At 44.1% G+C, this 27,815-nt stretch overlaps 1 protein-coding gene across 1 annotated transcript in view; it reads left to right on the top strand.

The window, feature by feature from the left end:
- Positions 1-294: 294 nt before the first annotated feature.
- Positions 295-27,815, top strand: part of PLPPR5 (phospholipid phosphatase related 5) — a 265,407-nt gene continuing 237,886 nt past the window's right edge. The window contains exon 1 of the mRNA XM_066594747.1: positions 295-792. Coding sequence (XP_066450844.1) covers positions 562-792 — 231 coding nt within the window. The 5' untranslated portion in view covers positions 295-561. The remainder of the gene's footprint in view (positions 793-27,815) is intronic.

A 27,815-nucleotide genomic window follows, 5' to 3' on the forward strand; every position in this document is an offset into this window, starting at 1 on the left:
TACAGATCAGGACAACGGCTTCTCTGTCTCACTCTACACAGTGGGAGGATCTGAACCTTTCTGCTGGGATTTCTGGTTTAAATTCCAGCCTCAAATAGTGGGAAAGAGAGGATGGCTTTGCAATGGGGCAGGCTCACCACTTGAATTTCTTTTCCAAACACAGCACTGTGGCAAGGAAGAAAAAAAAAGCTATCTTCTATTTTTCACCACCTGGGAAGCAGCTGGAACCATGTGAATTGTCTTTGGCAGCTACAATGGATCAGTGATCAGGCAGAAAAAAAGGGGAATAATTATTGTGTGGCTTTAAACATCAATCTTTGAATACAACTTACTATGTGTGGGCATCTGATCTAAACCTGCCAGTGGATCCGGACAACCATTTTAATTAAGTAGATGATCTTATTTGGTGGAAGCTGCTTCCTGGGTGAAGGAAACGAGGGAGCTGAACTCAACAAGCCTTGTATCATTGTGTCTCCTGCATAGAGATGTAAATTTCAGCACTGGCGGCATGGACAGCTCCTAAGCTCCGGTTGTGCCTTTCATGTGTGGATGGTTCTTTAAATGAGTTTTCAATTTTCCTTGACGATCATGCTTTATTTCCAGATGGTGATTATGGCAGGGACTGTAATGCTGGCTTATTACTTCGAGTACACGGACACGTTCACTGTGAATGTCCAGGGTTTTTTCTGCTTTGACAGTTCCTACACCAAGCCCTATCCAGGACCTGATGAGAGCAGTGATATCCCTCCAGTTCTTCTCCTCTCTCTGGTCACTGGGGTACCAGTGCTTGTGGTAAGCATGTTTTTCACTTATTACATATTTGCTTATTTCTGTATGAGTCTAAGAATATGGACAGCTGTACCTTCATCAGATTGATACAATGTTTCTTTTTAAAGAGCCAGAGAGTGCTGTTTGTATAAAAAGGGTTTACTGTAAATAAATAAAAGAAACAAGAACGATAGCTATAACTATACATGAGTGACAAATTGGTGACAGACTGGTCTATGCATGCTATGTATAGTCATACATAGAAACTCTCTGAATGGAAAAGCCTGGTGTGTCATTGCAAGAAGGGGTTAAGCGCATTTATATATGCTCTGATTAATAATTGTTAGTCTGACTGCAGATTTCCCATTTTGTGAATTATATTCTTTTTATGACTCTGAACATTCACTGCACTTTATTTGCATTTTTAAAGCTGCATGGGGTTTTGTGTGTATTGTGGAAGGGTTTTAACTGCCTGCAGCTCCCTCTTCTGACAATCTCTCCTTTCTGATTCCTCCTCCTCCCCTTCTCTTTTTCTGGACTTACTGCTGCTCTCTCTGTCTCAAGTCACAGTAAGCTTTAATGTGCTGTGTCTTTGTGCAGAGCAGCTCTGCAGTTCACTGCTGTATATTCTTGGGTCAGCATTAAGGTGCATTATGCGTTGGGATAAAAGCAACGAGACTTGCCTTTTATATGAACCATTTAGACGTTGGCATGTCACATCTCCGCCGTAACCTCACAGAACCGACATTTTTATTTTCCGTCATAATGATGGCACAGAGTGGACTGTAAGGATCATTAGCCAAAAATAAAGGGAACCCCGTCGGTGACCTGGAACATAATGGTAGTTTCACAGACTGTCAGTTCAGTTGTGGAATTAGGTTAGACGGTTGCAAGCTTCTTCATTCACAAAATGGAGTTGTCAACAAGCACTGACTGGTTGTTATAGGATTAAGGGGTTTATGCAGATTCAAGACCTGCTTTCTTTATAACCTTAATGAATTTGAACTTTAACCCGTAGGTCGCCTTTAAGAATTACAGCAATGTATGACTCTATATAGACAAATGTGTCTGTAAAATCTGCCTTTTCATAGAATGATATACATTAAACTACTTTTTAAGGTAGTATTCATTTATTCTATAGATAGCCAATATGGTAATTGCACAGATTTCGGGTTTCCTCTGGGTTTATCCTACACTAAGTGGTTATTGTTCCCTGCTGCAGTACTACAAGGATTATTTGACATTGTAATTGGAAGCCATTTATGACAATTGCTGTTACACTTAAGGGAAGAGAGCAGCGAGGTGATATATTAATTATGCCCTGTCATAACTGTTTCAAATCCTTAGGTAACCTTGAAGAATACCGCAGCAGACCATAATGGGTCTACGGTTGGTCAAGGACCTTATGCCTAGCTATGTACATGTTGCATTAAACTGCAATTAGGCCTGTAACTAAAGGGGGAAAGAGGCATTCTAAGTATGTTTTAGCATATTAAAATATACTAAGTAATAGAATTAAGACAGTGCAATATTATATGATTGTCTATATTATAAGCAAAGGAATGGGTTTACAAGAGGATATAAGGAACAATAGATATTCTCTTCAGATCTTTTGGCTCCAATTGGGATATAAAGTCTTGTGCAAAAGATTTAGGCAGGTGTGAAAAAATGCTGCAAAGTAAGAATGCTTTAAAAAACGGACAGACAATGACCCCAGACATGCAGCCAATGTCATTAAACTCTTCTAAGTGGAAAGAAGAACAAGGATTCCTGAAAGTGATGATATGGCCCCTACAGAGCCCTGATCTCAACATCACCGAGTCTGTCTGGGATTACATGAAGAGACGGAAGGATTTGAGCAAGCTACATCTACAGACGATTAGTTCTCCAAGATGTTTTCTAACAGCCCCCTGCTGAGTTACTTCAAAAACTGTATACAATTGTACCTAGAAGAATTCACGCTGCTTTGAAGGCAAAGGAGGTCACACCAAATATGGATTTGATTTAGATTTTTCTTTTTTATTCATCCTCTTTGAATTTTCTTAATCGGCCACAAAAAAAGTATTAACACTTTTATTTTTGAATGGAGTCTTACTTTGCAGCATTTTGTACACGGGATGTGAGATATTGTAATGTAGTGACTAGTTATAGTTTCAGTGGATTGATGTGATAATGTGCATCAATTCTATATATTATTATACGATGCTGTGTAGCTTTTGTAAAGTTTGATAGCATCATAATGTAGGTCAGATCATGTGCAGGAAAACAAATCTTACATCCCAGGAGCAAATTGGTTTCAGGAAAATCTTGCCTGGAATTAAATTGTAAAGGTTATCTACATTGGACAATCCCATTTTGCTAAAAGGGTCTTCCAATAATAGGCTGCTCACAGAATATTCCGCTGCAGGAACCTCAGTTGTGACCTGTGGGTAAACCCGGAAGTGTTGAATTTCCCTGCTGCATGAAATAGTGAAGCATTGCACAGTTCTCATTGCAGTCAAAGGGATATCTTCTTGGATGTACAAGGTCTTCCAGAGAGTGACAGGCACTATGAACCTCCTCTCTTACCTCCGAATTCCTTAACAGAGTATCTGAAAATGAGTTTTCTAAGTAAGTCAACCCTTTTAACCCTTTCCAATCCAATTTGTATCCTGGGTTTCCTAGGGGGCTTATTCTTTTTCTGCTGTTATACAATGGTGCTATATGTTGGCTAATGCTAGTACTGCATGAGGTGACACATTGGATAGGCTCCAACAGCAGAGAGGCTGGCGATATACAGTAAGAGAACCCCGACGGATGTCTTCCAACATCAGAGCTGTACAGCTTTAAAATATACTGTCTTCAGAGGTCAGACAGTGGATTGGAAAGGGTTAATACTCTAAACGGCACTGGCAAATGTAGTTCGGAGCATGTGTTCACATGTTTTCCACAGGCTCAAAGGGATTTTCATGGGAAATACTATTTATGACTGCAGGTACAGTTCTCATTCAAATTAATGAGAGCTGAACCTGCAGTTACAAGTGCTGGCCACTACACAGGGGTTGGAGCAGCAGCTTCCACTCTGTAGTCATGTGTGTATCTGACAGTGGGTGCCCGATCAGCTGGAGTCTTGAGAGGCAGATGAAGGTATTCTGCCCTACAAACATTGCTTCTATGCTATATGGTATCTGATAGAACATTTTACAGTTTTATTTCATTGGATTCCACATGAATCCAACTGGAAAAACCTTCTTATGAATGTAGAAGCATACAGAGGTACAAGATGTTACCACATACATCAAGGCATGATATATTACAGTGCTGTAAGGCTATGAGCTTGTATTGAGCTGTAGTATGGCCTTATGCATGAGGCTTCAGTGTGTGGAATAATAATCACTCTAATCACTTCAAGACACAGAATTCAATGAACAACCAACCACAGAATTCTCAATACATTACTATTAGAGATGAGCGAGCATACTCGCTAAGGACAATTACTTGATCGAGCATTGTCCTTAGCGAGTATCTCCCCGCTCGGAAGAAAAGGTTTGGCTGTCGGCTCGGGTGACAGGTGAATTGCGCCCATGAGCAGTGGGGAGCGGGGGGGGGGGAGAGGAAGAGAGAGATCTCCCCGCCGCTCCCCGCCTGCCGCCGGCAGCCGAATCTTTGCTCCCGAGCAGGCAGGTACTCGCTAAGGGCAATGCTCGATCGAGCAATCCCTTAGCGAGTATGCTCGCTCATATCTAATTACTATAAAGTACTGTTTTTAAGTTGCATAAAAATTATGTAGGTAGTAGGCTGTATACAGTGAGACATCAAAGCTATCATAAAGAAAACTGACTTCATTGCCCACAGCATCCTATCAACTTTCATTTCCCAGGTTAAGAAAATGATGGTGGCTGAATGAGTCAAGCTGCCATTTTATATTTAATACAATAAAATTGCTAAGTTTTAATGTTTCTTTACCTGAAGTTCTTATTTGTATTTAGTGCTGAATTTAGATTTTCCAACCTAATATAACACTTACAATGACCCTCCAGCACTGGATAATTCAAGCTGGCTCCACCAGTTCTCTGACTACCCAATACACACTGTGTATTAGTATGCGTCAGTAGTCTAGGACATTGCATGCTGCTCTGACTGGCCAGCACTGCTCACATGATTAGCATTGACCAATCAAAGCAGCCTGTATACTAAATAAAAAGTTATATGCCAAATCTCTAGACAAAAATAACCTTCAATGGCAAGCATGAACCCATATTGTAGTTCATACTAATGGATAATTGGGTATTATAGGTATCATATTATATCATTTTATTAGAACTCCTATGCACTGCAAATGTTCAACTCTAAAAATGCAACTATCAGCTGATGAATGACCTATCTATATACACAAACTAGTTGATATACCCGGCTTCACCTGAGTTAATTTGGTGCAGGCGTTTACGTGTTGTTTATGAAGTCATGGTTACTTCAGAGGAACCAAGGAATAAAATATGTATACACATAGAGGAGCATTAGATTCTCCTCAGACTGCATGTACCGATGTCCCTCTGCCGAATGTGCCACCCCTACTACTCTCCTCACTTTTTAAACCTTAAAGGTAACACCCCTTTTATTCAAATTTACCCCCAGACTGGAGGTTGCAGCCCGCTCTTAGCTTAAAGGCATGCTTCATCCCTGCAGTCCATGGCCGCTTCCTTATATACTTTACAGTCTTTCAGTATATAAAACACAGAGATAAGATAGATTCTCCTCAGTATATACACATAAAAGTGAGGTAGATTCTCCTCAGTATATACACACAGAAGTCAGTTATATTGTTGTGCCAAATTTCACACTTGTATAACACCAGGAAGTTACATTACATAAGGGCGCACTTACTTTTGCACTTAGCATTTAATAATCAAGTTGTGATCCCTTTAGGATCACATCTGTGATCTATTTAGGACCCAAAGAATGCTCCTGCCAAATTTCCTGTTTGTACGACACTGGGAAGTTAGAGAACAAGTGGCGAGTCAGCCAGTCAGTCAGTGAGTCAGTCAATCAGTCAGTCAGTCAGTCAGTGAGGGCTTTCACCTTTATATATATTAAGATCGCAGATGCCATAATGCCATCAGTAAACCCACACCCCTAATGATATGTACTTAGTGCCATGGACACAAGTATTGCTCATTGAACACTCCATCTAACGTGGGTCCAAATCATTTGTTTGTTTACTGATGTGTAATGTGGGTTTATTATGAAGTTTTTTGACTAGGCATATTTTGTAGATATAGGACTTTGGGTCCTGGGATAATTCTAATTCTTTGTTATTACTTTTTCTCTGTATCATAGTTCAAAGGACACACTGCTATTATTATAGCTTTATGTGAATCTCTTGCCAGTTTTGGTAGCAGTTTCTTCTGGATGTAAAGTTATAGGTCTTTATAGGGCATATCAGGGGCAGGTTCCAGAACAGCATCATCTTCTTCGAGGTGTGACCATTTGGGGTATTGCCGCTTAGTCAGGATTGCGTCTTCTAATGGTTGACAGCACTCAGAAACCCCACGCAGATCAGTTTGGGGTAAAATTACAGCAAGTCTATTTATTTTCAACAACACAGGAAAGAAATCAACAACATTTCATTCAGGAGTTTCTCCGGAACCACCTCAAAGCAGCAAACATATATGCTCATCTCTGGAATCTCCCATGCCCTCATCGCAGAGAAGGCAGTCTTCTCCAACATTGAGGAACTCCACGACCCCTGAGTGTGTCAGGAACCTGGTGTTCTCTCTCATTAGTTAGCAGAATGACTGCTTTTAGAGCCATCTGCTGGCCATTCTGCTAACTGCACTATCACACTACACTAAGATAGTGGTCAGTGTAGGGCCTGTTAGGGTCATAATAGCTTTTTGATATTTTAATGTAATTAATAAAGGTTATGCTTTAATGCTGTAAAACAGATTGGCATTCATTCTGTGTACTCTTGGATTTGCTCTGTTGTCATATGAACAGTTAACCCTTCCTTTGGGGAATTTTTCAGGTTTCTGTGACTTTTGGTTGGTGTTTGATCTCTCTCATTGAAACCAGTACTTGCCCCTATTTGGATGATGACAGATATTTTTTTTCCAATATCTTGTGATTATAAAATATTGTCTTTTGTAACTACATTGCTTGAAGTTTGAGGAAATGGTGACCATTTAAAGATTTGCCTAAATGCATTTTGTTTGCTTGACATATAGCAAAATTGAAGCAAGCGGTTTATTTTATACAATGGTTTACAGCACCCTATGTGTATACGATTGTGGATTAGCTCTTATTTCTCCGGGTGCCTCTGTCTCATACCTAACCTAGTCATTGCCTGTTATTCTTGCAAACTATTAATCTCAACAATGGAACTCTGAGGGAAAGATTTCGAGTGGGAACGTTTCTCTCTTTAGGTGTCTTTTCCTCATCATCCATGCTGGGGCATGCTGAGAAAGCTGCCTAGAATAAGTTAGTAACAAATGTCTTACTTTCTCCTGAGATAGAAGCTGTAATTTTAGTTGATATCTCTACTAACATTCTTGATAAAAAATGCCAGCAATTATGCAACTCTTTCAAGTTTCTTCGAAAAGTATTAGAAAACAATCTAACATTTTAGGGTCAGATCAACTAGATTACAATGTAACATATATGAGGATTTGTAATGAGAGGTAGATTATACTATCACTTTATGAAATGTAATGTCAATGATCTCTATACTCAAACAATGTCATAATGTATTTTGTTTGCATTTTGTTTCTTTCTGTCACACTTAAAGGGGTATTCTGGAGACAATGTTTTTTTTTTCAAATTTTCACCCATCCATTGAATAGGTGAAAACACATGGATTGGTGGGGGTCTGACTGCTGAGAGAGAATGGTGGTCTGGATGGTCTCCCAAGGGAACAGAACAGAGGTCATGCAGATGCACCACCACTCTATTCATATCAATGATAGAGCCAGAATTTGCCCAGCGCTTCAACTCAGCAATCTCCAGCACCCTCATTGAAATGAATCGAGCGGTAGTGTGCCTGTGTGACATACACTCTGTTCTCTTGTAGAACTAATGGACCCCCATTCTGGGAATTAGTGGGGGTTCCTGCAGTTGGACTCACTTTGATTAGTGAATGGGTGAAAACTTGAAAAAACATTAAGTCTCCAGAATGCCCCTTTAAGGCCAGTGCATGCTAAAAGGATGTGCTACAAAAATTTCCTCAGCAAACCCAAAAAAGTGCACAAGAAATCCATAATGGCAAATCAACACCAAATGGGTTGGAAGTCCTCAGCTGCACATTTTGCCATGGATCTGCATGTAATCTGCAGCAAAATCAGCATCAATACATTTTATTTTAGAGGTATTGTTGATTTCACTTCAACGTTGACTTCCACAGGGGGTAAATCTGTCACAACTCATGAACAACATAGCGTCATTTGACATAATGCAGATGGATAAATCCACACCGCAGGCCCATTTCTGTGCAGCAAACATTTGCTGCCTGCAGATCTGATTTAAAAAAACTGGCATTACATTACACTACAGATTTTCTGAACACATACCCACACCACATTGAAAATCTGCATCAAATACATCTGGTTTGCATTTGCCCTTAAGGGGTTTCCTGGGACTTTAACCTCATATGCTGCATACACTATGATAGCAACAAGCATACAAACATGGTTATTTTGTGGTTTAGGTTTTCCCAGATTATAATTATACATCAGTATCAGATCAGTGGGGTCCAATTCACGGCAACCCCTATGATCAGCTATTTGAAGTAATCACTGCGCTTGAGTTAGAAATGGGGTCTCTTCATTATTTATCAGCACAACTCTGTATGTCCAAACTGGACACATATATACACACAATATAAACACAGATAATGTAAATCTAATATAAATAAGCCTACAGGCCTTTTCCTGCACCACACTTTGACCCCTTTGTCTGACCTTTGGTGGACGATTTTGGTGTCATTAGATTAGTGACATCCTCACAGGTGCCGTAAAATGCTAAAATTTGAGATCAGTACAGTGAGTGACCTGCGAGGGCAGCCCAAACTTCTTGTGTTAAGTGTATGGGCATGTGCCTCGGGACAGTGAACTATTGCTAAGCGAGCGTGAGTGGGCGGTACTGAAGCAGAGTGGCCAATACTAAATGACAGCGGCGGGTGCTGATGGTGAGTGGCCACTACTGAAGGGCAGCAGGCGGTGCTGAAAAACAGTGGGGTAACACTGGGGACAGCGGGGCAGCACTGAAGGACAGCGGGGCAGCACAGAAGAGACAGCAGCATGGTGCAGAAGAGACAGCAGGGCATCGTAGAAGACAGCGAGCAGTGCAGAAGGAACAGCGGGTGGCGATCAAGGAGAGCAGGCAGTGCAGAAGGGACAGCTGGCGGTGCAGAAGGGAGAGCAAGCGACGCTGAAGGAGAGCAGGTGGTGCAGAAGGGACAGCGGGTGATGCAGAAGAGACAGCAGGTGACACAAAAGGGACAGTAGATAGTGCAGTAGGGATAGCAAGCAGTGCAGAAGGAACAGCGGGCAGCACTGAAGGAGAGCAGGTGATGCAGAAGGGACAGCAGGCAATGCTGAAGGAGAACAGGCAGTGCAGAAGGGACAGCAGGCGGCGCGGAAGGGGGGGCAGGTGGTGCTGAAGGAGAAAGAGCGGCACAAAAGGGACAGCAGGCAGCACAGAAGAGACAGCGGGTGGTGCTGAAGGAGAGCAGGCGGGTCTACACTGGAGCGAGCGGAGTTGAATGGACAGTGAGCGGGTAGCACTGAAGGAAAATGGGTGGTGCTGAAGGGACAGCAGGGCCACGCTGAAGGAGAGGGGCAGTGCTGAAGGGCAGTGAGCAGTGCTGAAGGAGAGCGGTGGTGCTGAAGGGACAGTAGAGCGGTGCTGAAGAGACAGCGGGTGGAGCTGAAGAAGACGGATGGTGCTGAAGTGACAGCAGGGCAGTGCTGAAGGGACAGTGGGTGGCACAAAAGGAGAGCGGGTGGTGCTGCAGGGACAGTGGGCAATGCTGAAGGAGAGGGGCGATGTTGAAGGGACAGCTGGGTGGTGCTGAAGGAGAGGGGTGGTGCTGAAGGGACAGCGGGTGGCACTAAAGGAGAGCAGGTGGGGCTGCAGGGACAGCGGGCGATGCTAAAGGAGAGGGGTGGTGCTTAAGGGACAATTCAATTTAGAAACCCACTGCGTCCACAACAACTGGTTCATCTAGTACTGCTCAGCCAATCACAGCAGTGCTGGATGGACCAATCATAACCAGTGTGTCGTGCAGGCGACATTTATGAATTAGCTGAGCCGCGGCTCATCGCCAGACTGCCGCAGCTCATCCAATTAAAAAATCACGTCTTCGCAATGGCTGTGATTGGTTCATCCAGCACTGCTCAGCCAATTACAACAGCACTGGATGGACCAATCATAACCAGTCCACTTCGACTGGCCTTTGTGATTACTATCAACAAATCTCAGGGACAGACTTTCAACAATGTTGGAATTAACCTTCAGTGCCCTGTGCTTGTTCATGGAATGTTGTATGTAGAATTTTTGATAGTCACCAAGAAACAGAACTTAAAAGTCAAAATATAGGCTGATTCAATTCAAGGGGTAGGCTCAGATGGAAGTTGATACACTGACAATGTAGTTTATCCTGAAATCATTTTATTTTTGCATAGCAAACATCGGGTCAATCTAGTATATAAAAAAGAAACACCAAAAGGAAAAACAGAAAATCTAACCATAAACCTTTATATTAGAAGACTCTACCTATAAGCAGAGTGATGAGAGCAGGAACCTAGAAGACCCTGACTTTCCCTAGATGTAAAAGGGAACAATAGCAAAAGTAAAGGCCCTTTCGCACGCAATGATTATCGCTCAAAATTCGTCCAAACGGCCGAAAATGAGCGATAATCGTTACATGTAAACACGGGCATCGTTCAATTTTCGTTTGAATGATAGATTTTAATTCACTTAAAATCCATTGTTCAACCGCTGAAAGACTAAGCAAATACATTCCATTTGCATGTATTTCGCTCATCTTTCAAAGACTGCAGGATGTTCTCCCCGCAGCATGTTTATACTAGCCATGAGAAGAACAATACAATCTGCTGATAGCCACAAGGGGAACAATGGAATGTGTTTAAACACATGTTGGGCTCTGCAAACAACTCCTGGAGGTCCTTTTACATGCAAATGAAGATGATAAAGTGTTAATGGCATTAATGGCCCTTAACACTTTATGCAAATAAATCGCTAAATCTTTCAATCTTTCATTCATTTAAAAGATAATCTTTGTGTTTAAAAGAGCCTTAAGGTGACACTTAAAATATATACAACCACCGGTGCAGGGAGAAGATGTACAAAAGTCCAAGATAACTAATTAAGACAAAAGCAAACTTATCTTAAAGGAGTAAACCAAGTTAAGGAAATAAAAATCAGCACTTAATCACCTCTCTCCATTCCCTCGTTCATCTTCTACCGTTAGCACTGGTCTCCCCATGACGTCACTTTGCATGCTGTGCTCGTCTACAAACAAGCTATAGTAGTTAATGGTTGAGCCCTGTCATTGGCTGGCACAGCAGGTTTACAAGGAGACACAGCTGCCTGTAAACAGACGTTGGAGACTCGAGCCGGTGACAAGGGATGAACAGGGGAACAGAGCTAGGGGTGAGTTGCTGTTGATTTTTTATTTTAATACATGGGGAACTTATTGACAGGGGTTTCCCCAACTTGGACAACTCCTTTAACTGACCCAGGAGCCGCATACAAGAGTAGTAATGCCTCCAAACAGAAAGTATAACCAGCACCTTCTGTTCAGAAGAGCTGGTTTAGATAACCAAACAATACTGTCTGACTGTCTGAGCAGTCAAGGAGACCAGCTAGTCAATTAATAACAGCAAGGAGTAATTAACTCCTTGCTGACCAGAGCCGACAGAAAATGAACATGTGCCGACATGGTGCATAATGTGGACCAGGGTGCCCTGGATCCACAACCGTCCAGCAGCTGCAATGTAACAGTCAGGTACTGCAGCTAAATCAAACTCAAGTGAATAGGACTGGACTTAATTTTAGAAATGCACCTGAGAATTTCCACAGCCTGGGAACACTGTGGACTCACTTTAAAGTTCTCTGTAGTGTCTTAAGTACATTGTTTCAGATTTGGAAGCATAAAATTGCCTTGATTATTTTTTCCAGCCTTGTCAAATCTCTATATTAAGAAATGTTCAGGAACATCAATAGTATTATACCTTGTATACCCTACATAACCATATAACTATATTTACAGTAGCAAAAAAGGCAAAGCCTTCCAAAACATCAAACCTTTCAAACTGTCATGAATTTTATTTCTAACCATAGATATCCATAGAAACATACACTAGGACCAGTTCCATACAAAGTCGATTAGCACACAGCTACATTTTTAATCTGTAGGAGATTAAGGGTAGAGTCCCACATAGTATAAGCTCCAAGGTTGCCGACACGGCTGGGCAGCATTTCAGTTACAGCCTCAATGTGGCCAAAAATTCCTTCACACTGCAGCAATCTATTTATTTAGGTGGTGTGGCAAGGGGGTTTCTTGCCTGCAGATCGCCAAGCTCTCCATCCGGGAAATGGCGCACCTAGTGTAAGCAGGCTCCAGGATACTTGATTTCTTTAACCCTTTCCAATCCACTGTCTGACATCTTCGAACATTCTGACTGAAGCCTGTACAGATCCGATCTCGGAAGACGTCTGGCAGGGTATTCTTACTGTATATTACTGGCCGCTCTGTTGTCGGGGGCCTCTCCGGCATGTCACATACTGCAGTACTGGCTCTAGTAAGCAGATGGTGCCATTGTAAAATGGCAGAAGGAGAAAGCCCCCTAGGAAACCCTAAATCCAAAATTGGATTGCAAAGGGTTAAAATCTAGCACCTGCCAGTTTTATTCCACAGCAACACTGCAAATGCATACAGCACATAACAAAGTCCATATGTACAAAGTCCAAGGTACACAACCCACTGGGCTCTTGTCACTAACCTTCACCTGGGGCATCTAGAGGGCATCCTCCTCTGTCAAATGGGGTGATAGGTCCCACACTGGTTGGTACCAGACTTCATAGCACCTCTCATTTGTCCACATAGGACCTTAGGCTAGCAGCTCTTCAGCTCCACTGAACTATCACTTTCCCCCCTTGAGTGTAACAGGAACTGGCTTTTATCTAATTCTTGCTACACCCAATATGTAGAAAGATAGTGTACAAGCAGCACTCACAATCATCCATTAGGGCAGGACCTCCATAGGTATGCAAAGCCATGGAAAAATAAGAGCCCAGACTTGAAGTTCCAAAACACCAGCAAATGAAAAGAAAGCCCGCAGCAGCATATAGATGCAGTAAAAAATTTCAAACCTTTATTCCTCCATTAAAAAATGGTTGCTATACAGATACGTTACTACGTTTCAACCTTTTAGTTCAGGTCTTTTTCAAGCTGACTGAAAGGTCGAAGCGTAGCAACCATCTGTATGGCAACCATTTTGTAATGCAGGAATAAAGATTTGAAATTTTGTACTGCATTTATATGCTGCTGCGGGCTTTCTTTTCATTTGCCCCTGCTATACCCAAGGTCTTAACCCTCTGGTTTCTTTTTTTCAGGTATCCGAATGCCTGTCTAGCACCCTTTGCAGGCCATTCTGATACTGCACCCCCACAGTGGAAGTTCCCTGTTACAATTAACAATGTAGTTTTAGGCCAATTTCAGATGAGCGTATTGTATACTTCCAAGATATAAATTCTTAATATGGATGTGTTACAGATGACATTAGAACCATACATCATCAGTATTTGCCTAGGTATTTACTGTCATTGGTTTTATTTTCTACTGAACAAATACTGATTAGAGATGAGCGAATATACTCATTTTGAGTAATTACTCGATCGAGCACCGCGCTTTTCGAGTACTTCCGTACTCGGGTGAAAAGATTCGGGGGGCGCCAGGGGACGGGGGAGGCGTGGCGGAGTGGGGGGGTAGCAGCGGGGAACAGGGGGGAGCCCTCTCTCTCCCTCCCCACCCACTCCCCGCTGCAACCCCCCACTCACCCACGGCGCCCCCCGAATCTTTTCACCCGAGTACGGAAGTACTCGAAAATCGCGGCACTCGGGCGAAAAAGGGGCGTGGCCAAGTAGGTTCGCTCATCTCTAATACTGATCCATATTTACCCAATAGAAAATAATGCCAGCATGGGCTTCCAAGTGTGCATCACGCTTGCATCTCATACAGTAGTATGTCCCCCTGAACGTCTGTTCAAGGACTGTATACATGACACAAGATGTACACTGTATGACATTGTCAATCATGAAACAAATTCTAAATGGTGATCATACAGATAAATTAGATACAAGTAATATATGCGAAAATTAAAATAGATAAACAGTAAATACATTCAAGTGACTTTTCCAAAGTCCCTCAATCCAAAGTCACTAATCTTAAGTCACACACTTAAGAAGCAGCATACTTGGAATACAGCGCACACGCTCACTTAGGTTTGCTTTATATAGCCCTTATTTGTATTGCTCCTGCTCCTCCTCTGTTTCAGAAGAGGACTTTGTGGGCCAGTACTCCATAAACTGTGAGGTGGCATCACTGGTCAAGTGATATGCAGTTGTTAGGGAGGCAAATTATGACATAAGTGTTCATCTGCTGTGTAGGCTATTCTCTGGTTTGACAACAGAACTGATTCCATTTTTGCTTATTTTAATATAATATTGGCCCTGATTCCATCATAGCACTTGTGCCAAGAAGTTACAAACTTTTTAAAATACACATTTTTGTTTTAAAAAAATTGCAACTTTTCAGACTTGTATGACACAATTGGCTTTAAAAAAAAAAAGTGTCCATGTTGTAGCTGAGAGGGTGTTAGGTCCGTGACCTTTCATATTTACCATAATTGATGCAAATACGGACACATTATGGCATAAATCTATGCCAACTCATGGCTGGCATAGAAATTAATTCTGTTTCAAGATTTACCAAATTTATTAATAGATGTGTGCCAAAATTTGGTACATCTTACTCCAGCACAGTTAATACACTAATAAATCAGGGTCATGGTGTTCAAAAGAAATTGAGATAAATTTTTACATTTTGGTATGTACAATGAGGTCCAGATGTCACCATGTTCTGGCAAGTAACGCCCCTGTGGAAAAAAAAATGAAAGGGGTATTCGCATACGAAACTTTCATAGTATATATAAAGTAGTTGCCATAAAAGTCTGATAGTTGTGGGTCCCGTCCTTCTGGAACCCATATCTAGCTTTAGTTCTGCCCCCTATTATCCTCAGCCTATCTGAATTCGGTAGTTGGGGTGGTCATAATTTATGGAATCAGCCATGTAGGCTTTGCTATGCTGTCTCTGTAACTCCAATAGAGTCAACGGCAGTCAAGGAAAGATCATAATGAAGTTGTTAGGCTGTTACCCTAATTCCCATCCCTGCCAGGCCTCCACATTTAGCTAGGCTAGTGGTGAAGGGGGTGAGAACTAAAGATAGGTAGATAGGTGGGCCTGAATCTCTTACACTTTCATGGCAAAACCTGATGAAAATACCCCTTTAAAAGTCATGGTTCACGTTGGAGATACATTTAGTATTACTGTATACAACAAAATCTGGCAATGATTTTACCTTTTAAGTAAAACATTAATATTGTCTGACCAAGCATGTGAGATTTTTTTGTAGACACATGCATCAATAAATGATATTTGTCTCTTGTTTGTCTTATATTTATCTTTCTGTATACTCTATGTGGTATATAAGAAAGAGAACAGAATGCAAGTTTCCTCCTCTAACAGCATAATAAGAAAATCTAGCTGTAGCTGAAACAAGCCTTGGCCACATTATTTTTCGTTGTCATGGCAGTATAGGTTAGAATACATAATGTACCATTTGTACAAAGATTTTATTTTTGAAAAACAAAACAATCTATTTTCCAAGCCTCCTAAAATATAATAAGCAACATCCTTATTTTCATCTAGTTTCTTGTTACTTACGAAGCTGAACTAACTCTGAGATAGTAATGGGCACGAAAAGCCACCTTCGTTCATTATCAACCATACTGTAGATAGAGAGGTGAGCCATGGATACTTATGGTTAGTTAGACATCTTTAATGAGATCATGGAGAGCTTACCTTTCTAGCCATACAGAACAGACACATACCTGTTGGATTCTGCTGGACCTCATGATACCTGTTCTTGGCTCCCTGCGACTACCATTGTATCTTTCTTATCTTCAATTGGCCATTCTAACTCTACAAAGCTAGATGTTATGTCTTATTTCGTCTATGTTCCCTCTGATTTTTAAAGTGCTGTGGAATATGTTTGTGCTATGTAAACAATGATTGTTATTATTATTATCATCACAATTATTATTAGTGTTGAGTGAACCGAACCAGTAGAACCTTGTTTTGGGTCGAACTTTGCCAAAAGTTTGGTTTGGCACGACCCTGAACTAAAAAAGTTCTACCTCAAACAAGGTTCTACTGGTTGGGTTCCTTAACGCAATTCCTGACCACTGGTGTCTAACATTGTTTAAGAGTCAACAAGCCCTATATAACATTGCCAGTTTTAGGGGTTGTCGCGAACTAGCTGAACTGACCTTTCAAAAGTTCACTTATTATAATTAATCACAAGAAAATGTTTCCGTCTCTTAGTGAAACATTGATCATTCACAGCTTAATTCCTTTTCTGATTGTCATATTGGGCATAAGTACCTTACCACAGGATTGGACTGGAATATCTTGAGCCCACCAAACAAGTTGAAATCATGGAGATCTTACCATCCAGCCATACAGAACAGACACATACCTGTTGGATTCTGCTGGATCTCATGATACCTGTTCTTGGCTGACTATGACTACCATTGTATCTTTCTTATCTTCAGTTGGCCATTCTAACTCTACTTAACTATGTAAGACCAGCTTTTCTTTTCTTATAAGTACAGAAGACTGCATAGTGCATAATAGAATCTTAACAAAAATGTCTATATGTGTAAGCTATATACTTGCATATATATTATGTCTATTCATAAACCTTGCATGTAAATATTTCCAACCTTGAGGCATTCATTTATGGACTTTATGATTGAAATCATGCAGCTATGTTCCACAATTTAAGTCCAGGACCTTGTCTGCTGTTAGCTGGCAGAGTTCTCAATTATTCATTTTCTTTCCCTTTTTCCATATATTGGATAGAATAGTATTTTGGCTTCCAGGTAGGCAGATATCAGAGTTACAATTCAATAAATTGCTCATTTTTGGTCTAATGTAGATACACATCTAAATTAAGACTTCCAAATAGCCCCATAGGAAACTTTTTAAAGCAATTTAGGAAGTGGAGTACATACAGCCAGAATGAATTCCCTGCAAGGCATCATTAAGATTCATTAAAAATATTTTCCTACCATGCTATGCAGTAGGATGTGGACTATACTAGAAAAAAGAACAGATTACGCACAGACATTTTAAAATGATGAATTAATTGATCTAACATTGAATATGAATACTGAATATGTAAGATGAGCTTGGCCCAATCTGGCACTACATATCTGACCCTTAAGGTGGCTTCAGACGTCTGTAGGTGCAATTGAGACTGCTTCAACACAACGTATTTGTGCTGTGAATGAGGTTTGATGAGGTAGATTTGCGCGGTGGATAGTACTGTCCTTTTTACTCACACAGGGCCTTAAAATTGAGAACCAACCCATTTAAATCAATGGGCACTATTGTCTGCGTATACAAATATGGTGTGTAAATACGGTCATGTAAAACCTCCCTTATTCATGGTCCCCATTTAAGGTAAAGATTTTGCATGAATTCAGATGATTGAGCAATAGAATGTTAGAACAATTCCTAGTATGCTTTCTTTTACTTTTGTGTAACTTACAGCAAATTCATAGTACCTTTTTCTGTCTATAGAGTCTATGCCATGTTCGGCACCCCATTGGGTGCTTGAACCCCTGGAGCTCTAATGTGGAGGATTGTTAGCCCTTTACTACCCAAAACATTGAGTTCCTTGGTGCACTAATAGAAAGACATCTATATTATGTGCATAGCCCATCTATGCCTTACTGCAGGGGTCCACAACTCCAGTCCTCAGGGGCCACCAACAGGTCATGTTTTCAGGATATCCTATGGTAAGAAAACCTGTGGCAATGTCTGAGGACTGACGATAATTACATCACCCGTGCAACACTGAGGAAATCCTGAAAACATGACCTGTTGGCGGTCCCTGAGGACTGGAGTTGGGGAACACTGCCTTACTGGACACCATCCATAAAGTTATAATACAATACATAGAATACAAATATAGAATGTGAAATAGTAGAAAAAACATCATCAAATGATTTTCTTTGAAAACCAAGAGACATTCTAAAAATGAAGTTTGTTGCGAATGCTATGATTTTGCTAGATATATTGTAGAATAGTGATGAGTAAGCTTTTCAAAGGTTCAGTCCAGACTGTTTGCCGAATTTGGGAAAAAAGTTTGGTTCAGTCCGAATTAATTTGAACCATACCTGAACTTCACCAATACCCCTAAAACTTGAAAAAGAGGAAGAATAAGAAGAATAAATTACATTTCAGTGAGTTTGGCTGAGATAAACTGTCCGAAGTTCAGGTTCATGTCAAGCCGAACTTTTAGCAAACTTCGACCTGAAACAGGGTTCAAGTGTTTGGTTCATGAAAAAGACAGATAGATAGATAGATAAGATATGAGATGAGATAGATATGATATAAATAGATAGATAAATATGAGATAGATAAATAGATATTAGATAGATAGATATGATATATATATATATATATATATATATATATGAGATAGATATGAAGTAGATAGATATGAAGTAGATAGATAGATATTAGAGATGAGCGAACGTGTTCGGCTCCGCCCCTTTTCGCCCGAACACCGAACTTTGCGAGCAATTCCGTGCTCGGGCGAAAAAAGTTCGGGGGTCGCCGTGGCAGCGCGGGGGGGTGCGGCGGGGAGTGGGGGGGAGAGGGAGAGAGAGAGGGCTCCCCCCTGTTCCCGCTGCTGCCGCCCGCGCCGCCGCGCCTCTCCCCGCCCCCCGGCGCCCCCCCGAATCTTTACGCGCGGACACTGAAGTCCTCGGTAAAGCCGGTGTCCGGGTGCGTAAGTGTTCGTTAAGAACACGTTCGCTCATCTCTAATAGATATGATATGATATAGATATGATATGATATAGATAGATAGATAAATATGAGATGGATAGATATTAGATAGATAGATAGATAGATATGATATGATATGATATAGATATATAGATATGAGATAGATAGATATTAAGATTAGAGATGAGCGAACACCAAAATGTTCGGGTGTTCGTTATTCGGAACGAACTTCCCGCGATGCTCGAGGGTTCGTTTCGAACAACGAACCCCATTGAAGTCAATGGGCGACCCGAGCATTTTTGTATTTCGCCAATGCTCGCTAAGGTTTTCATGTGTGAAAATCTGGGCAATTCAAGAAAGTGATGGGAATGACACAGAAACGGATAGGGCAGGCGAGGGGCTACATGTTGGGCTGCATCTCAAGTTCACAGGTCCCACTATTAAGCCACAATACCGGCAAGAGTGCCCCCCCCCCCCTCCCAACAACTTTTACTTCTGAAAAGCCCTCATTAGCATGGCATACCTTTGCTAAGCACCACACTACCTCCAACAAAGCACAATCACTGCCTGCATGACACTCCACTGACACTTCTCCTGGGTTACATGCTGCCCAACCGCACCCCCTCCCCCCCACAGCGCACACCAAAGTGTCCCTGGGCAGCCTTCAGCTGCCCTCATGCCACACCACGCTCATGTCTATTTAGAATTGCGTCTGCCATGACGAGGGACCGCAGGCACACACTGCAGAGGTTGGCACGGCTAGGCAGCGACCCTCTTTAAAAGTGGCGGAGCGATAGCCCACAATGCTGTACAGAAGCAATGAGAAATAGAATCCTGTGCCACCGCCATCAGGAGCTGCACACGTGGGCATAGCAATGGGGAACCTATGTGCCACACACTATTCATTCTGTCAAGGTATCTGCATGCCCCAGTCAGACCGGGCTTTTTAATTCATAGACACAGGCAGGTACAACTCCCTATTGTGAAGTCCCTGTCGACCCACAGCATGGGTGGCTCCCTGGAACCCACCGGCGGTACACAGAAATATCCCATTGCATTGCCCAACACAGCTGAGGTAGTAATGTCGTGCTTAATGCAGGTGGGCTTCGGCCCACACTGCATGCCCCAGTCTGACTGGGGTTCTTTATAAGTGTACAGATGTAGTAAAAACTCCGTGTGCACCTACAGCATGGGTGGGTGCCAGGAAGCCACCGGCGGTACATAGAAATATCCCATTGCATTGCCCAACACAGCTGAGGTAGTAATGTTGTGCTTAACCCTTTCCAATCCAATTTGTATATGGTTTTCCTAGGGGGCTTACTCTTTTTATGCCGTTATACAACGGCGCTATATGCTGGCTAAAGCCAGTACTGCATGAGCTGACACGTAGGATAGGCTCCGACAGCAGAGAGGCTGGCAATATACAGTAAGAGAACCCCGACAGACGTCTACCAACAACGGAGCTGTACAGCCTTAAACCCTAATGTCTTCACAGGTCACACAGTGGACTGGAAAGGGTTAATGCAGGTGGGTTTCGGCCCACACTGCATGCCCCAGTCAGACTGGGTTTCTTTATAAGTGGAAACAGATGCATTTATAATTCCCTGTGGACCCACAGCATGGGTGGGTGCCAGGAAGCCACCGGCGGTACATAGAAATATCCCATTGCATTGCCCAACACAGCTGAGGTAGTAATGTCGTGCGTAATACAGGTGGGCTTCGGCCCACACTGCATGCCCCAGTCTGACCGGGGTTCTTTACAAGTGGACACATGTAGGTTAAACTCCCTGTGGACCCACTGCCTGGGTGGGTGCCAGGAAGCCACCGGCGGTACATAGAAATATCCCATTGCATTGCCCAACACAGCTGAGGTAGTAATGTCGTGCGTAATACAGGTGGGCTTCGGCCCACACTGCATGCCCCAGTCAGACTGGGGTTCTTTAGAAGTGGACACATGTATTAAAAACTCCGTGTGCACCTACAGCATGGGTGGCTCCCTGGAACCCACCGGCGGTACATAAAAATATCCCATTGCATTGCCCAACACAGCTGAGGTAACGTCAGCTGTAATGCAGGTGGGCTAAAAATTAATTTGATTACACTGTAGGCGAGGGCCCACAAAAATTGCTGTATCAACAGTACTAATGTACATCCCAAAAATTGGCCATGGCCAGCCAAGAGGGCAGGTGAAACCCATTAACCGCTTTGGTTAATGTGGCTTAAGTGGTAACTAGGCCTGGAGGCAGCCCAGTGTAACGAAAAATTGGTTCAAGTTAACGTTCCAACGCTTTTAAGCGCATTGAAACTTATAAAAATTGTTCAGAAAAATTATTTGAGTGAGCCTTGTGGCCCTAAGAAAAATTGCCCGTTCAGCGTGATTACGTGAGGTTTCAGGAGGAGGAGGAGGAATATTAGACACAGATTGATGAAGCAGAAATGTCCCCGTTTTGGATGGTGAGAGAGAACGTAGCTTCCATCCGCGGGTGCAGCCTACGTATTGCTTACGTATCGCTGCTGTCCGCTGGTGGAGAACAGAAGTCTGGCGAAATCCAGCCTTTGTTCATCTTGATGAGTGTTAGCCTGTCGGCACTGTCGGTTGACAAGCGGCTACGCTTATCTGTGATGATTCCCCCAGCCGCACTAAACACCCTCTCTGACAAGACGCTAGCCGCAGGACAAGCAAGCACCTCCAGGGCATACAGCGCTAGTTCAGGCCACGTGTCCAGCTTCGACACCCAGTAGTTGTAGGGGGCAGAGGCGTCACCAAGGATGGTCGTGCGATCCGCTACGTACTCCCTCACCATCCTTTTACAGTGCTCCCGCCGACTCAGCCGTGACTGGAGAGCGGTGACACAGTCTTGGTGGGGAGCCATAAAGCTGGCCAGGCCCTTAAAGACTGTTGCACTGCCTGGGATGTACATGCTGCTCGATCTACGCACATCCCCTGCTACCTTGCCCTTGGTACTGCGCCTTCTGCCACTAGTGCTGTCGGCTGGGAATTTTACCATCAGCTTGTCCGCAAGGGTCCTGTGGTATAGCAACACTCTCGAACCCCTTTCCTCTTCGGGAATCAGAGTGGGCAGGTTCTCCTTATACCGTGGATCGAGCAGTGTGTACACCCAGTAATCCGTCGTGGTCAGAATGCGTGCAACGCGAGGGTCACGAGAAAGGCATCCTAACATGAAGTCAGCCATGTGTGCCAGGGTACCTGTACGCAACACATGGCTGTCGTCACTAGGAAGATCACTTTCAGGATCCTCCTCCTCCTCCTCCTCCTCCTCCTCCTCAGGCCATACACGCTGAAAGGATGACAGGCAATCAGCCGGTGTACCGTCAGCAGCGGCCCAAGCTGTCTCTTCCCCCTCCTCCTCATCCTCCTCATGCTCCTCCTCCTCCTGTACACGCTGAGAAATAGACAGGAGGGTGCCCTGACTATCCAGCGGCATACTGTCTTCCCCCGCCCCCGTTTCCGAGCGCAAAGCAGCTGCCTTTATGGTTTGCAGGGAATTTCTCAAGATGCATAGCAGAGGAATGGTGACGCTAATGATTGTAGCATCGCCGCTCACCACCTGGGTAGACTCCTCAAAATTACCAAGGACATGGCAGATGTCTGCCAACCAGGCCCACTCTTCTGAAAGGAATTGAGGAGGCTGACTCCCACTGCGCCGCCCATGTTGGAGTTGGTATTCGACTATAGCTCTACGTTGTTCATAGAGCCTGGCCAACATGTGGAGCGTAGAGTTCCACCGTGTGGGCACGTCGCACAGCAGTCGGTGCACTGGCAGCTTAAAGTGATGTTGCAGGGTGCGCAGGGTGGCAGCGTCCGTGTGGGACTTGCGAAAATGTGCACAGAGCCGGCGCGCCTTTACGAGCAGGTCTGACAAGCGTGGGTAGCTTTTCAGAAAGCGCTGAACCACCAAATTAAAGACGTGGGCCAGGCATGGCACGTGCGTGAGGCTGCCGAGCTGCAGAGCCGCCACCAGGTTACGGCCGTTGTCACACACGACCATGCCCGGTTGGAGGCTCAGCGGCGCAAGCCAGCGGTCGGTCTGCTGTGTCAGACCCTGCAGCAGTTCGTGGGCCGTGTGCCTCTTATCGCCTAAGCTGAGTAGTTTCAGCACGGCCTGCTGACGCTTGCCCACCGCTGTGCTGCCACACCGCGCGACACCGACTGCTGGCGACATGCTGCTGCTAACACATCTTGATTGCGAGACAGAGGAGGAGGAGGGTGCTTTAGTGGAGGAAGCATACACCTCCGCAGATACCACCACCGAGCTGGGGCCCGCAATTCTGGGGGTGGGTAGGACGTGAGCGGTCCCAGGCTCTGACTCTGTCCCAGCCTCCACTAAATTCACCCAATGTGCCGTCAGGGAGATGTAGTGGCCCTGCCCGCCTGTGCTTGTCCACGTGTCCGTAGTTAAGTGGACCGTGGCAGTAACCGCGTTGGTGAGGGCGCGTACAATGTTGCGGGAGACGTGGTCGTGCAGGGCTGGGACGGCACATCGGGAAAAGTAGTGGCGACTGGGAACTGAGTAGCGCGGGGCCGCCGCCTCCATGATACTTTTGAAGGACTCCGTTTCCACAACCCTATACGGCAGCATCTCAAGGCTGATGAATTTTGCTATGCGGACGGTTAACGTTTGAGCGTGCGGGTGCGTGGCGGCGTACTTGCGCTTGCGCTCCAACAGTTGCGCAAGCGACGGCTGGACGGTGCGCTGAACTACACTGCTGGATGGGGCCGAGGACAGCGGAGGTGAGGGTGTGGGTGCAGGCCAGGAGACGGTAGTGCCTGTGTCCTGAGAGGGGGGTTGCATCTCAGTGGCAGGTTGGGGCACAGGGGGAGAGGCAGGGGTGCAAACCGGAGGCGCTGAACGGCCTTCGTCCCACCTTGCGGGGTGCTTGGCCATCATATGTCTGCGCATGGTGGTGGTGGTGAGGCTGTTGGTGTTGGCTCCCCGGCTGAGCTTTGCGCGACAAAGGTTGCACACCACTGTTCGTCGGTCGTCAGGCGTCTCTGTGAAAAACTGCCAGACCTTAGAGCACCTCGGCCTCTGCAGGGTGGCATGGCGCGAGGGGGCGCTTTGGGAAACACTTGGTGGATTATTCGGTCTGGCCCTGCCTCTACCCCTGGCCACCGCACTGCCTCTTGCAACCTGCCCTGCTGATGCCCTTGACTCCCCCTCTGAAGACCTGTCCTCCTGAGTAAGCGTTGCACACCAGGTGGGGTCAGTCACCTCATCGTCCTGCTGCTCTTCCTCCGAATCCTCTGTGCGCTGCTCCCTCGGACTTACTGCCCTTACTACTACCTCACTGCAAGACAACTGTGTCTGATCGTCATCGTCCTCCTCACCCACAGAAAGTTGTTGAGACAGTTGGCGGAAGTCCCCAGCCTCTTCCCCCGGACCCCGGGAACTTTCGAATGGTTGGACATCAGTGACGATAAACTCCTCTGGTGGGAGAGGAACCGCTGCTGCCCAATCTAAGCAGGGGCCCGAGAACAGTTCCTGGGAGTGCTCCCGCTCCTGAGCAGGTGTTATTGTAGTGGAGTGAGGAGGCTGGGAGGAAGGAGGAGCAGCAGACAGAGGATTCGGATTGGCAGCAGTGGACGGCGCAGAACTGCGGGTAGACGATAGGTTGCTCGAAGCACTTTCTGCCATCCAGGACAGGACCTGCTCACACTGCTCATTTTCTAATAACCGTCTCCCGCGTGGACCCATTAATTGGGCGATGAATGTGGGGACGCCAGAAACGTGCCTCTCTCCTAATCGCGCAGCAGTCGGCTGCGACACACCTGGATCAGGAGCTTGGCCTGTGCCCACACCCTGACTTGGCCCTCCGCGTCCTCGGCCGCGTCCACGTCCTCTAGGCCTACCCCTACCCCTCAGCATGCTGTATTACCAGTGATTTGATTTCACAGGCAGGAAATAAATTGGCGCAAGACTGCAGGCCAAATATAATTTTTTCCCTTTTTTGAAAACGAAAGGCCCCCTTGCCTCTAGTGAATGAATAATCTAAGTTTAATAACTGTGCTGTTTTCCTGCTAATGTGTCACAGAACGTGAGGGTAGCAGAGTTATTAACTGTGGCAGAGCAGGTATTTTTTTTCCCAATTAAGGAAAGCAAATGGCGAAGCCAGGAGTAAAACGTAGCTGGGTGCGTATGATTTTTAAAGGTGTCACACGCAGCCGACACGTGTCCACCGCCCTTAGGACGGACAGAGGCCGGACAAATAGAATTATTTTCCGTTTTTTGGCACCAAAAGGCAGCACTGCGTATATTCTATGAACATGAGAAGTTTAATAACTGTGCTGTGTCCCTGCTAATGTGTCACAGAACGTGAGGGTAGCAGAGTTATTAACTGTGGCAGAGCAGGTATTTTTTTTCCCAATTAAGGAAAGCAAATGGCGAAGCCAGGAGTAAAACGTAGCTGGGTGCGTATGATTTTTAAAGGTGTCACACGCAGCCGACACGTGTCCACCGCCCTTAGGACGGACAGAGGCCGGACAAATAGAATTATTTTCACTTGTTTTACAAGCAAAAGGCAGCACTGCATATATTCAATGAATAATAACTGTGTTGTCGCCCTGCCTATACAATTCTTTCCCTGCAGTATCAATGGAGGGTGCAATGCTCTGCAGAAGCGATTTTGAGAAGCAAAAAAAAATGCAGCACAGCTAACAGCAGCCTGGACAGTACTGCACACGGATAAATATGGCCCTAGAAAGGACCGTTGAGGTTCTTGAAGGCTACACTCACTCCTAACACTCTCCCTGCCTATGCAGCACTTCTGTCCCTAATGCCAGGTGCAACGCTCTGCAGAGGCGATTTTGAGAAAAAAAAAATTGCCACTGCTAACAGCAGCCAACACACAGCTATCAGTGGCCCTAATAAGGACCTTTGGGGGGTCTTGAAGCCTACACTAACTACCAATTCTTTCCCTACAGCAGCTCCGGTACAAACAGCACTGTCCCTCATCTAACTCACACCGCATCTGAGCCGAACCGCGGGAGGGGCCGACTTTTATGTTCGGGTGACACCTGATCTTCCCAGCCACTCACAGCAGGGGGGTGGTATAGGGCTTGAACGTCACAGGGGGAAGTTGTAATGCCTTCCCTGTCTTTCAATTGGCCAGAAAAGCGCGCTAACGTCTCAGGGAAGGAAGTGAAAATAACCAGAACACCGCATGGTGTTCGTTACGAATAACGAACATCCCGAACACCCTAATATTCGCACGAATATCAAGCTCGGAAGAACACGTTCGCTCATCTCTAATTAAGATAGATATGAGATAGATAGATAAATAGATATGAGATAGATATGAAGTAGATAGATATGAGGTAGATAGATAGATAGATAGATAGATAGATAGATAGATAGATAGATAGATAGATAGATAGATATGAGATAGCTATGAGATAGATAGCTAGATAGAGAGATATGAGATAGATATGAAGTAGATAGATAGATATGAGATAAATAGATAGATAGATAGATAGATAGATAGATAGATAGATAGATAGATAGATAGATAGATAGATAGATATGAGATACGTAGATAGATATTAGATAGATAGATATGAGATAGATAAATTGACTGAGCTCCATGGGTTCATTCTCACTTCTTTTTTTTTTGGCACCCGCTGTGTTTGTGTGTTCAAAAAAATAGGACCTGCTCTGTCTTATGTGTGTTTGCACAGCAAGAGCCCCATAGAGGTCTATGGGAGGTGCACAAACATGCACATCTGCACATGCAGGTATGTGCTAAATGCTGTGCATACCTGCTATCACTGTTAGGCTAATTAGACATTTAAATCAGGGCGGGGTGATCTCCTGTCAGTATTTGCGTATGGCATGCGCATAAAATACATTCCTTAACTGTACAAACAAAATTGTGCAAGAGTGAGCATATTGTGTAACACACTTGTCAGTTTAAGCCCTCACTCTAAGTTTGGCATGTGCAAATCTTGCAAATGTGTCTATACAAAAAAAAATGTGAGCATGCTTCCAGTCTTTAAAATGGGCTATTAAGTTAATCAACTCAATATGTGTTATTTTTGTGCGAAAAATACACGAATATGAACGAACCCATTGAAATTAATGCGTTTTATTCCTTGCGTATTGCATGCGCAAGATTTGTGCACACGAAACGCTGCAGAAATAAGTTTGTGAGACATCAGCCTTATTCTGCATGGTGAACAGTGCAAAATAATGCAGAAAAACAATGTCAGAATTGCTACCATCATTACTGTATTTGAGCAACTATTTGGAATGGGGTCGACATATGGCACCATTCTAAGGCTCTGTATGGTTCGGTGTACATTGTTTGATCAGCTTATCATCAGGAAAAGCTTCTAAAATAGATTGTCTAAAGAAGAAGACAACCAATCTCGTTAAGGGCCCTTTTAGATAAGCTGACTTATCGTTTGAATGTGCAAATGACATCAGAGTTGGCTCCTTCGCTCGTGCAGCCTGTTTATACTGGCAGATGCATTGTTGGCTCATTCAAACAAGAAATCATTCAGCCTTTCACATTCACTGTATGAGTGACTGAGAATGATTGAACAATCGGTGTTTAAACTGAACAATTAGTGAAGGACCCAACCATGATTTTTATGCTGCATAAAGTGATCAAGGAACGAAAAGCGAACGATTTATTGTTCAACTGTTGGCTGCGTTCACACTGAACAATTGTCGATTATTCTTGCTTGTTTAAACGATTTTCCATTTAAAAAGGGCCATGTAATAATGTACATGTGAGATATAATCCTTATATCTCTACAATATCAGTCTTGTCATACTGAACCTCCAGCAAACTGGCACAAACTGTGCAGTTCCAAGTCCTGATAAACCTCCAGCGTGATGCACTCAGTATCTGTATGAATCAACCAAACAGTTTTAAACTGACAGACA

The sequence above is a fragment of the Eleutherodactylus coqui genome, chromosome 3, assembly GCF_035609145.1.
Source record: "Eleutherodactylus coqui strain aEleCoq1 chromosome 3, aEleCoq1.hap1, whole genome shotgun sequence".
NCBI classification, from domain to species: domain Eukaryota; kingdom Metazoa; phylum Chordata; class Amphibia; order Anura; family Eleutherodactylidae; genus Eleutherodactylus; species Eleutherodactylus coqui.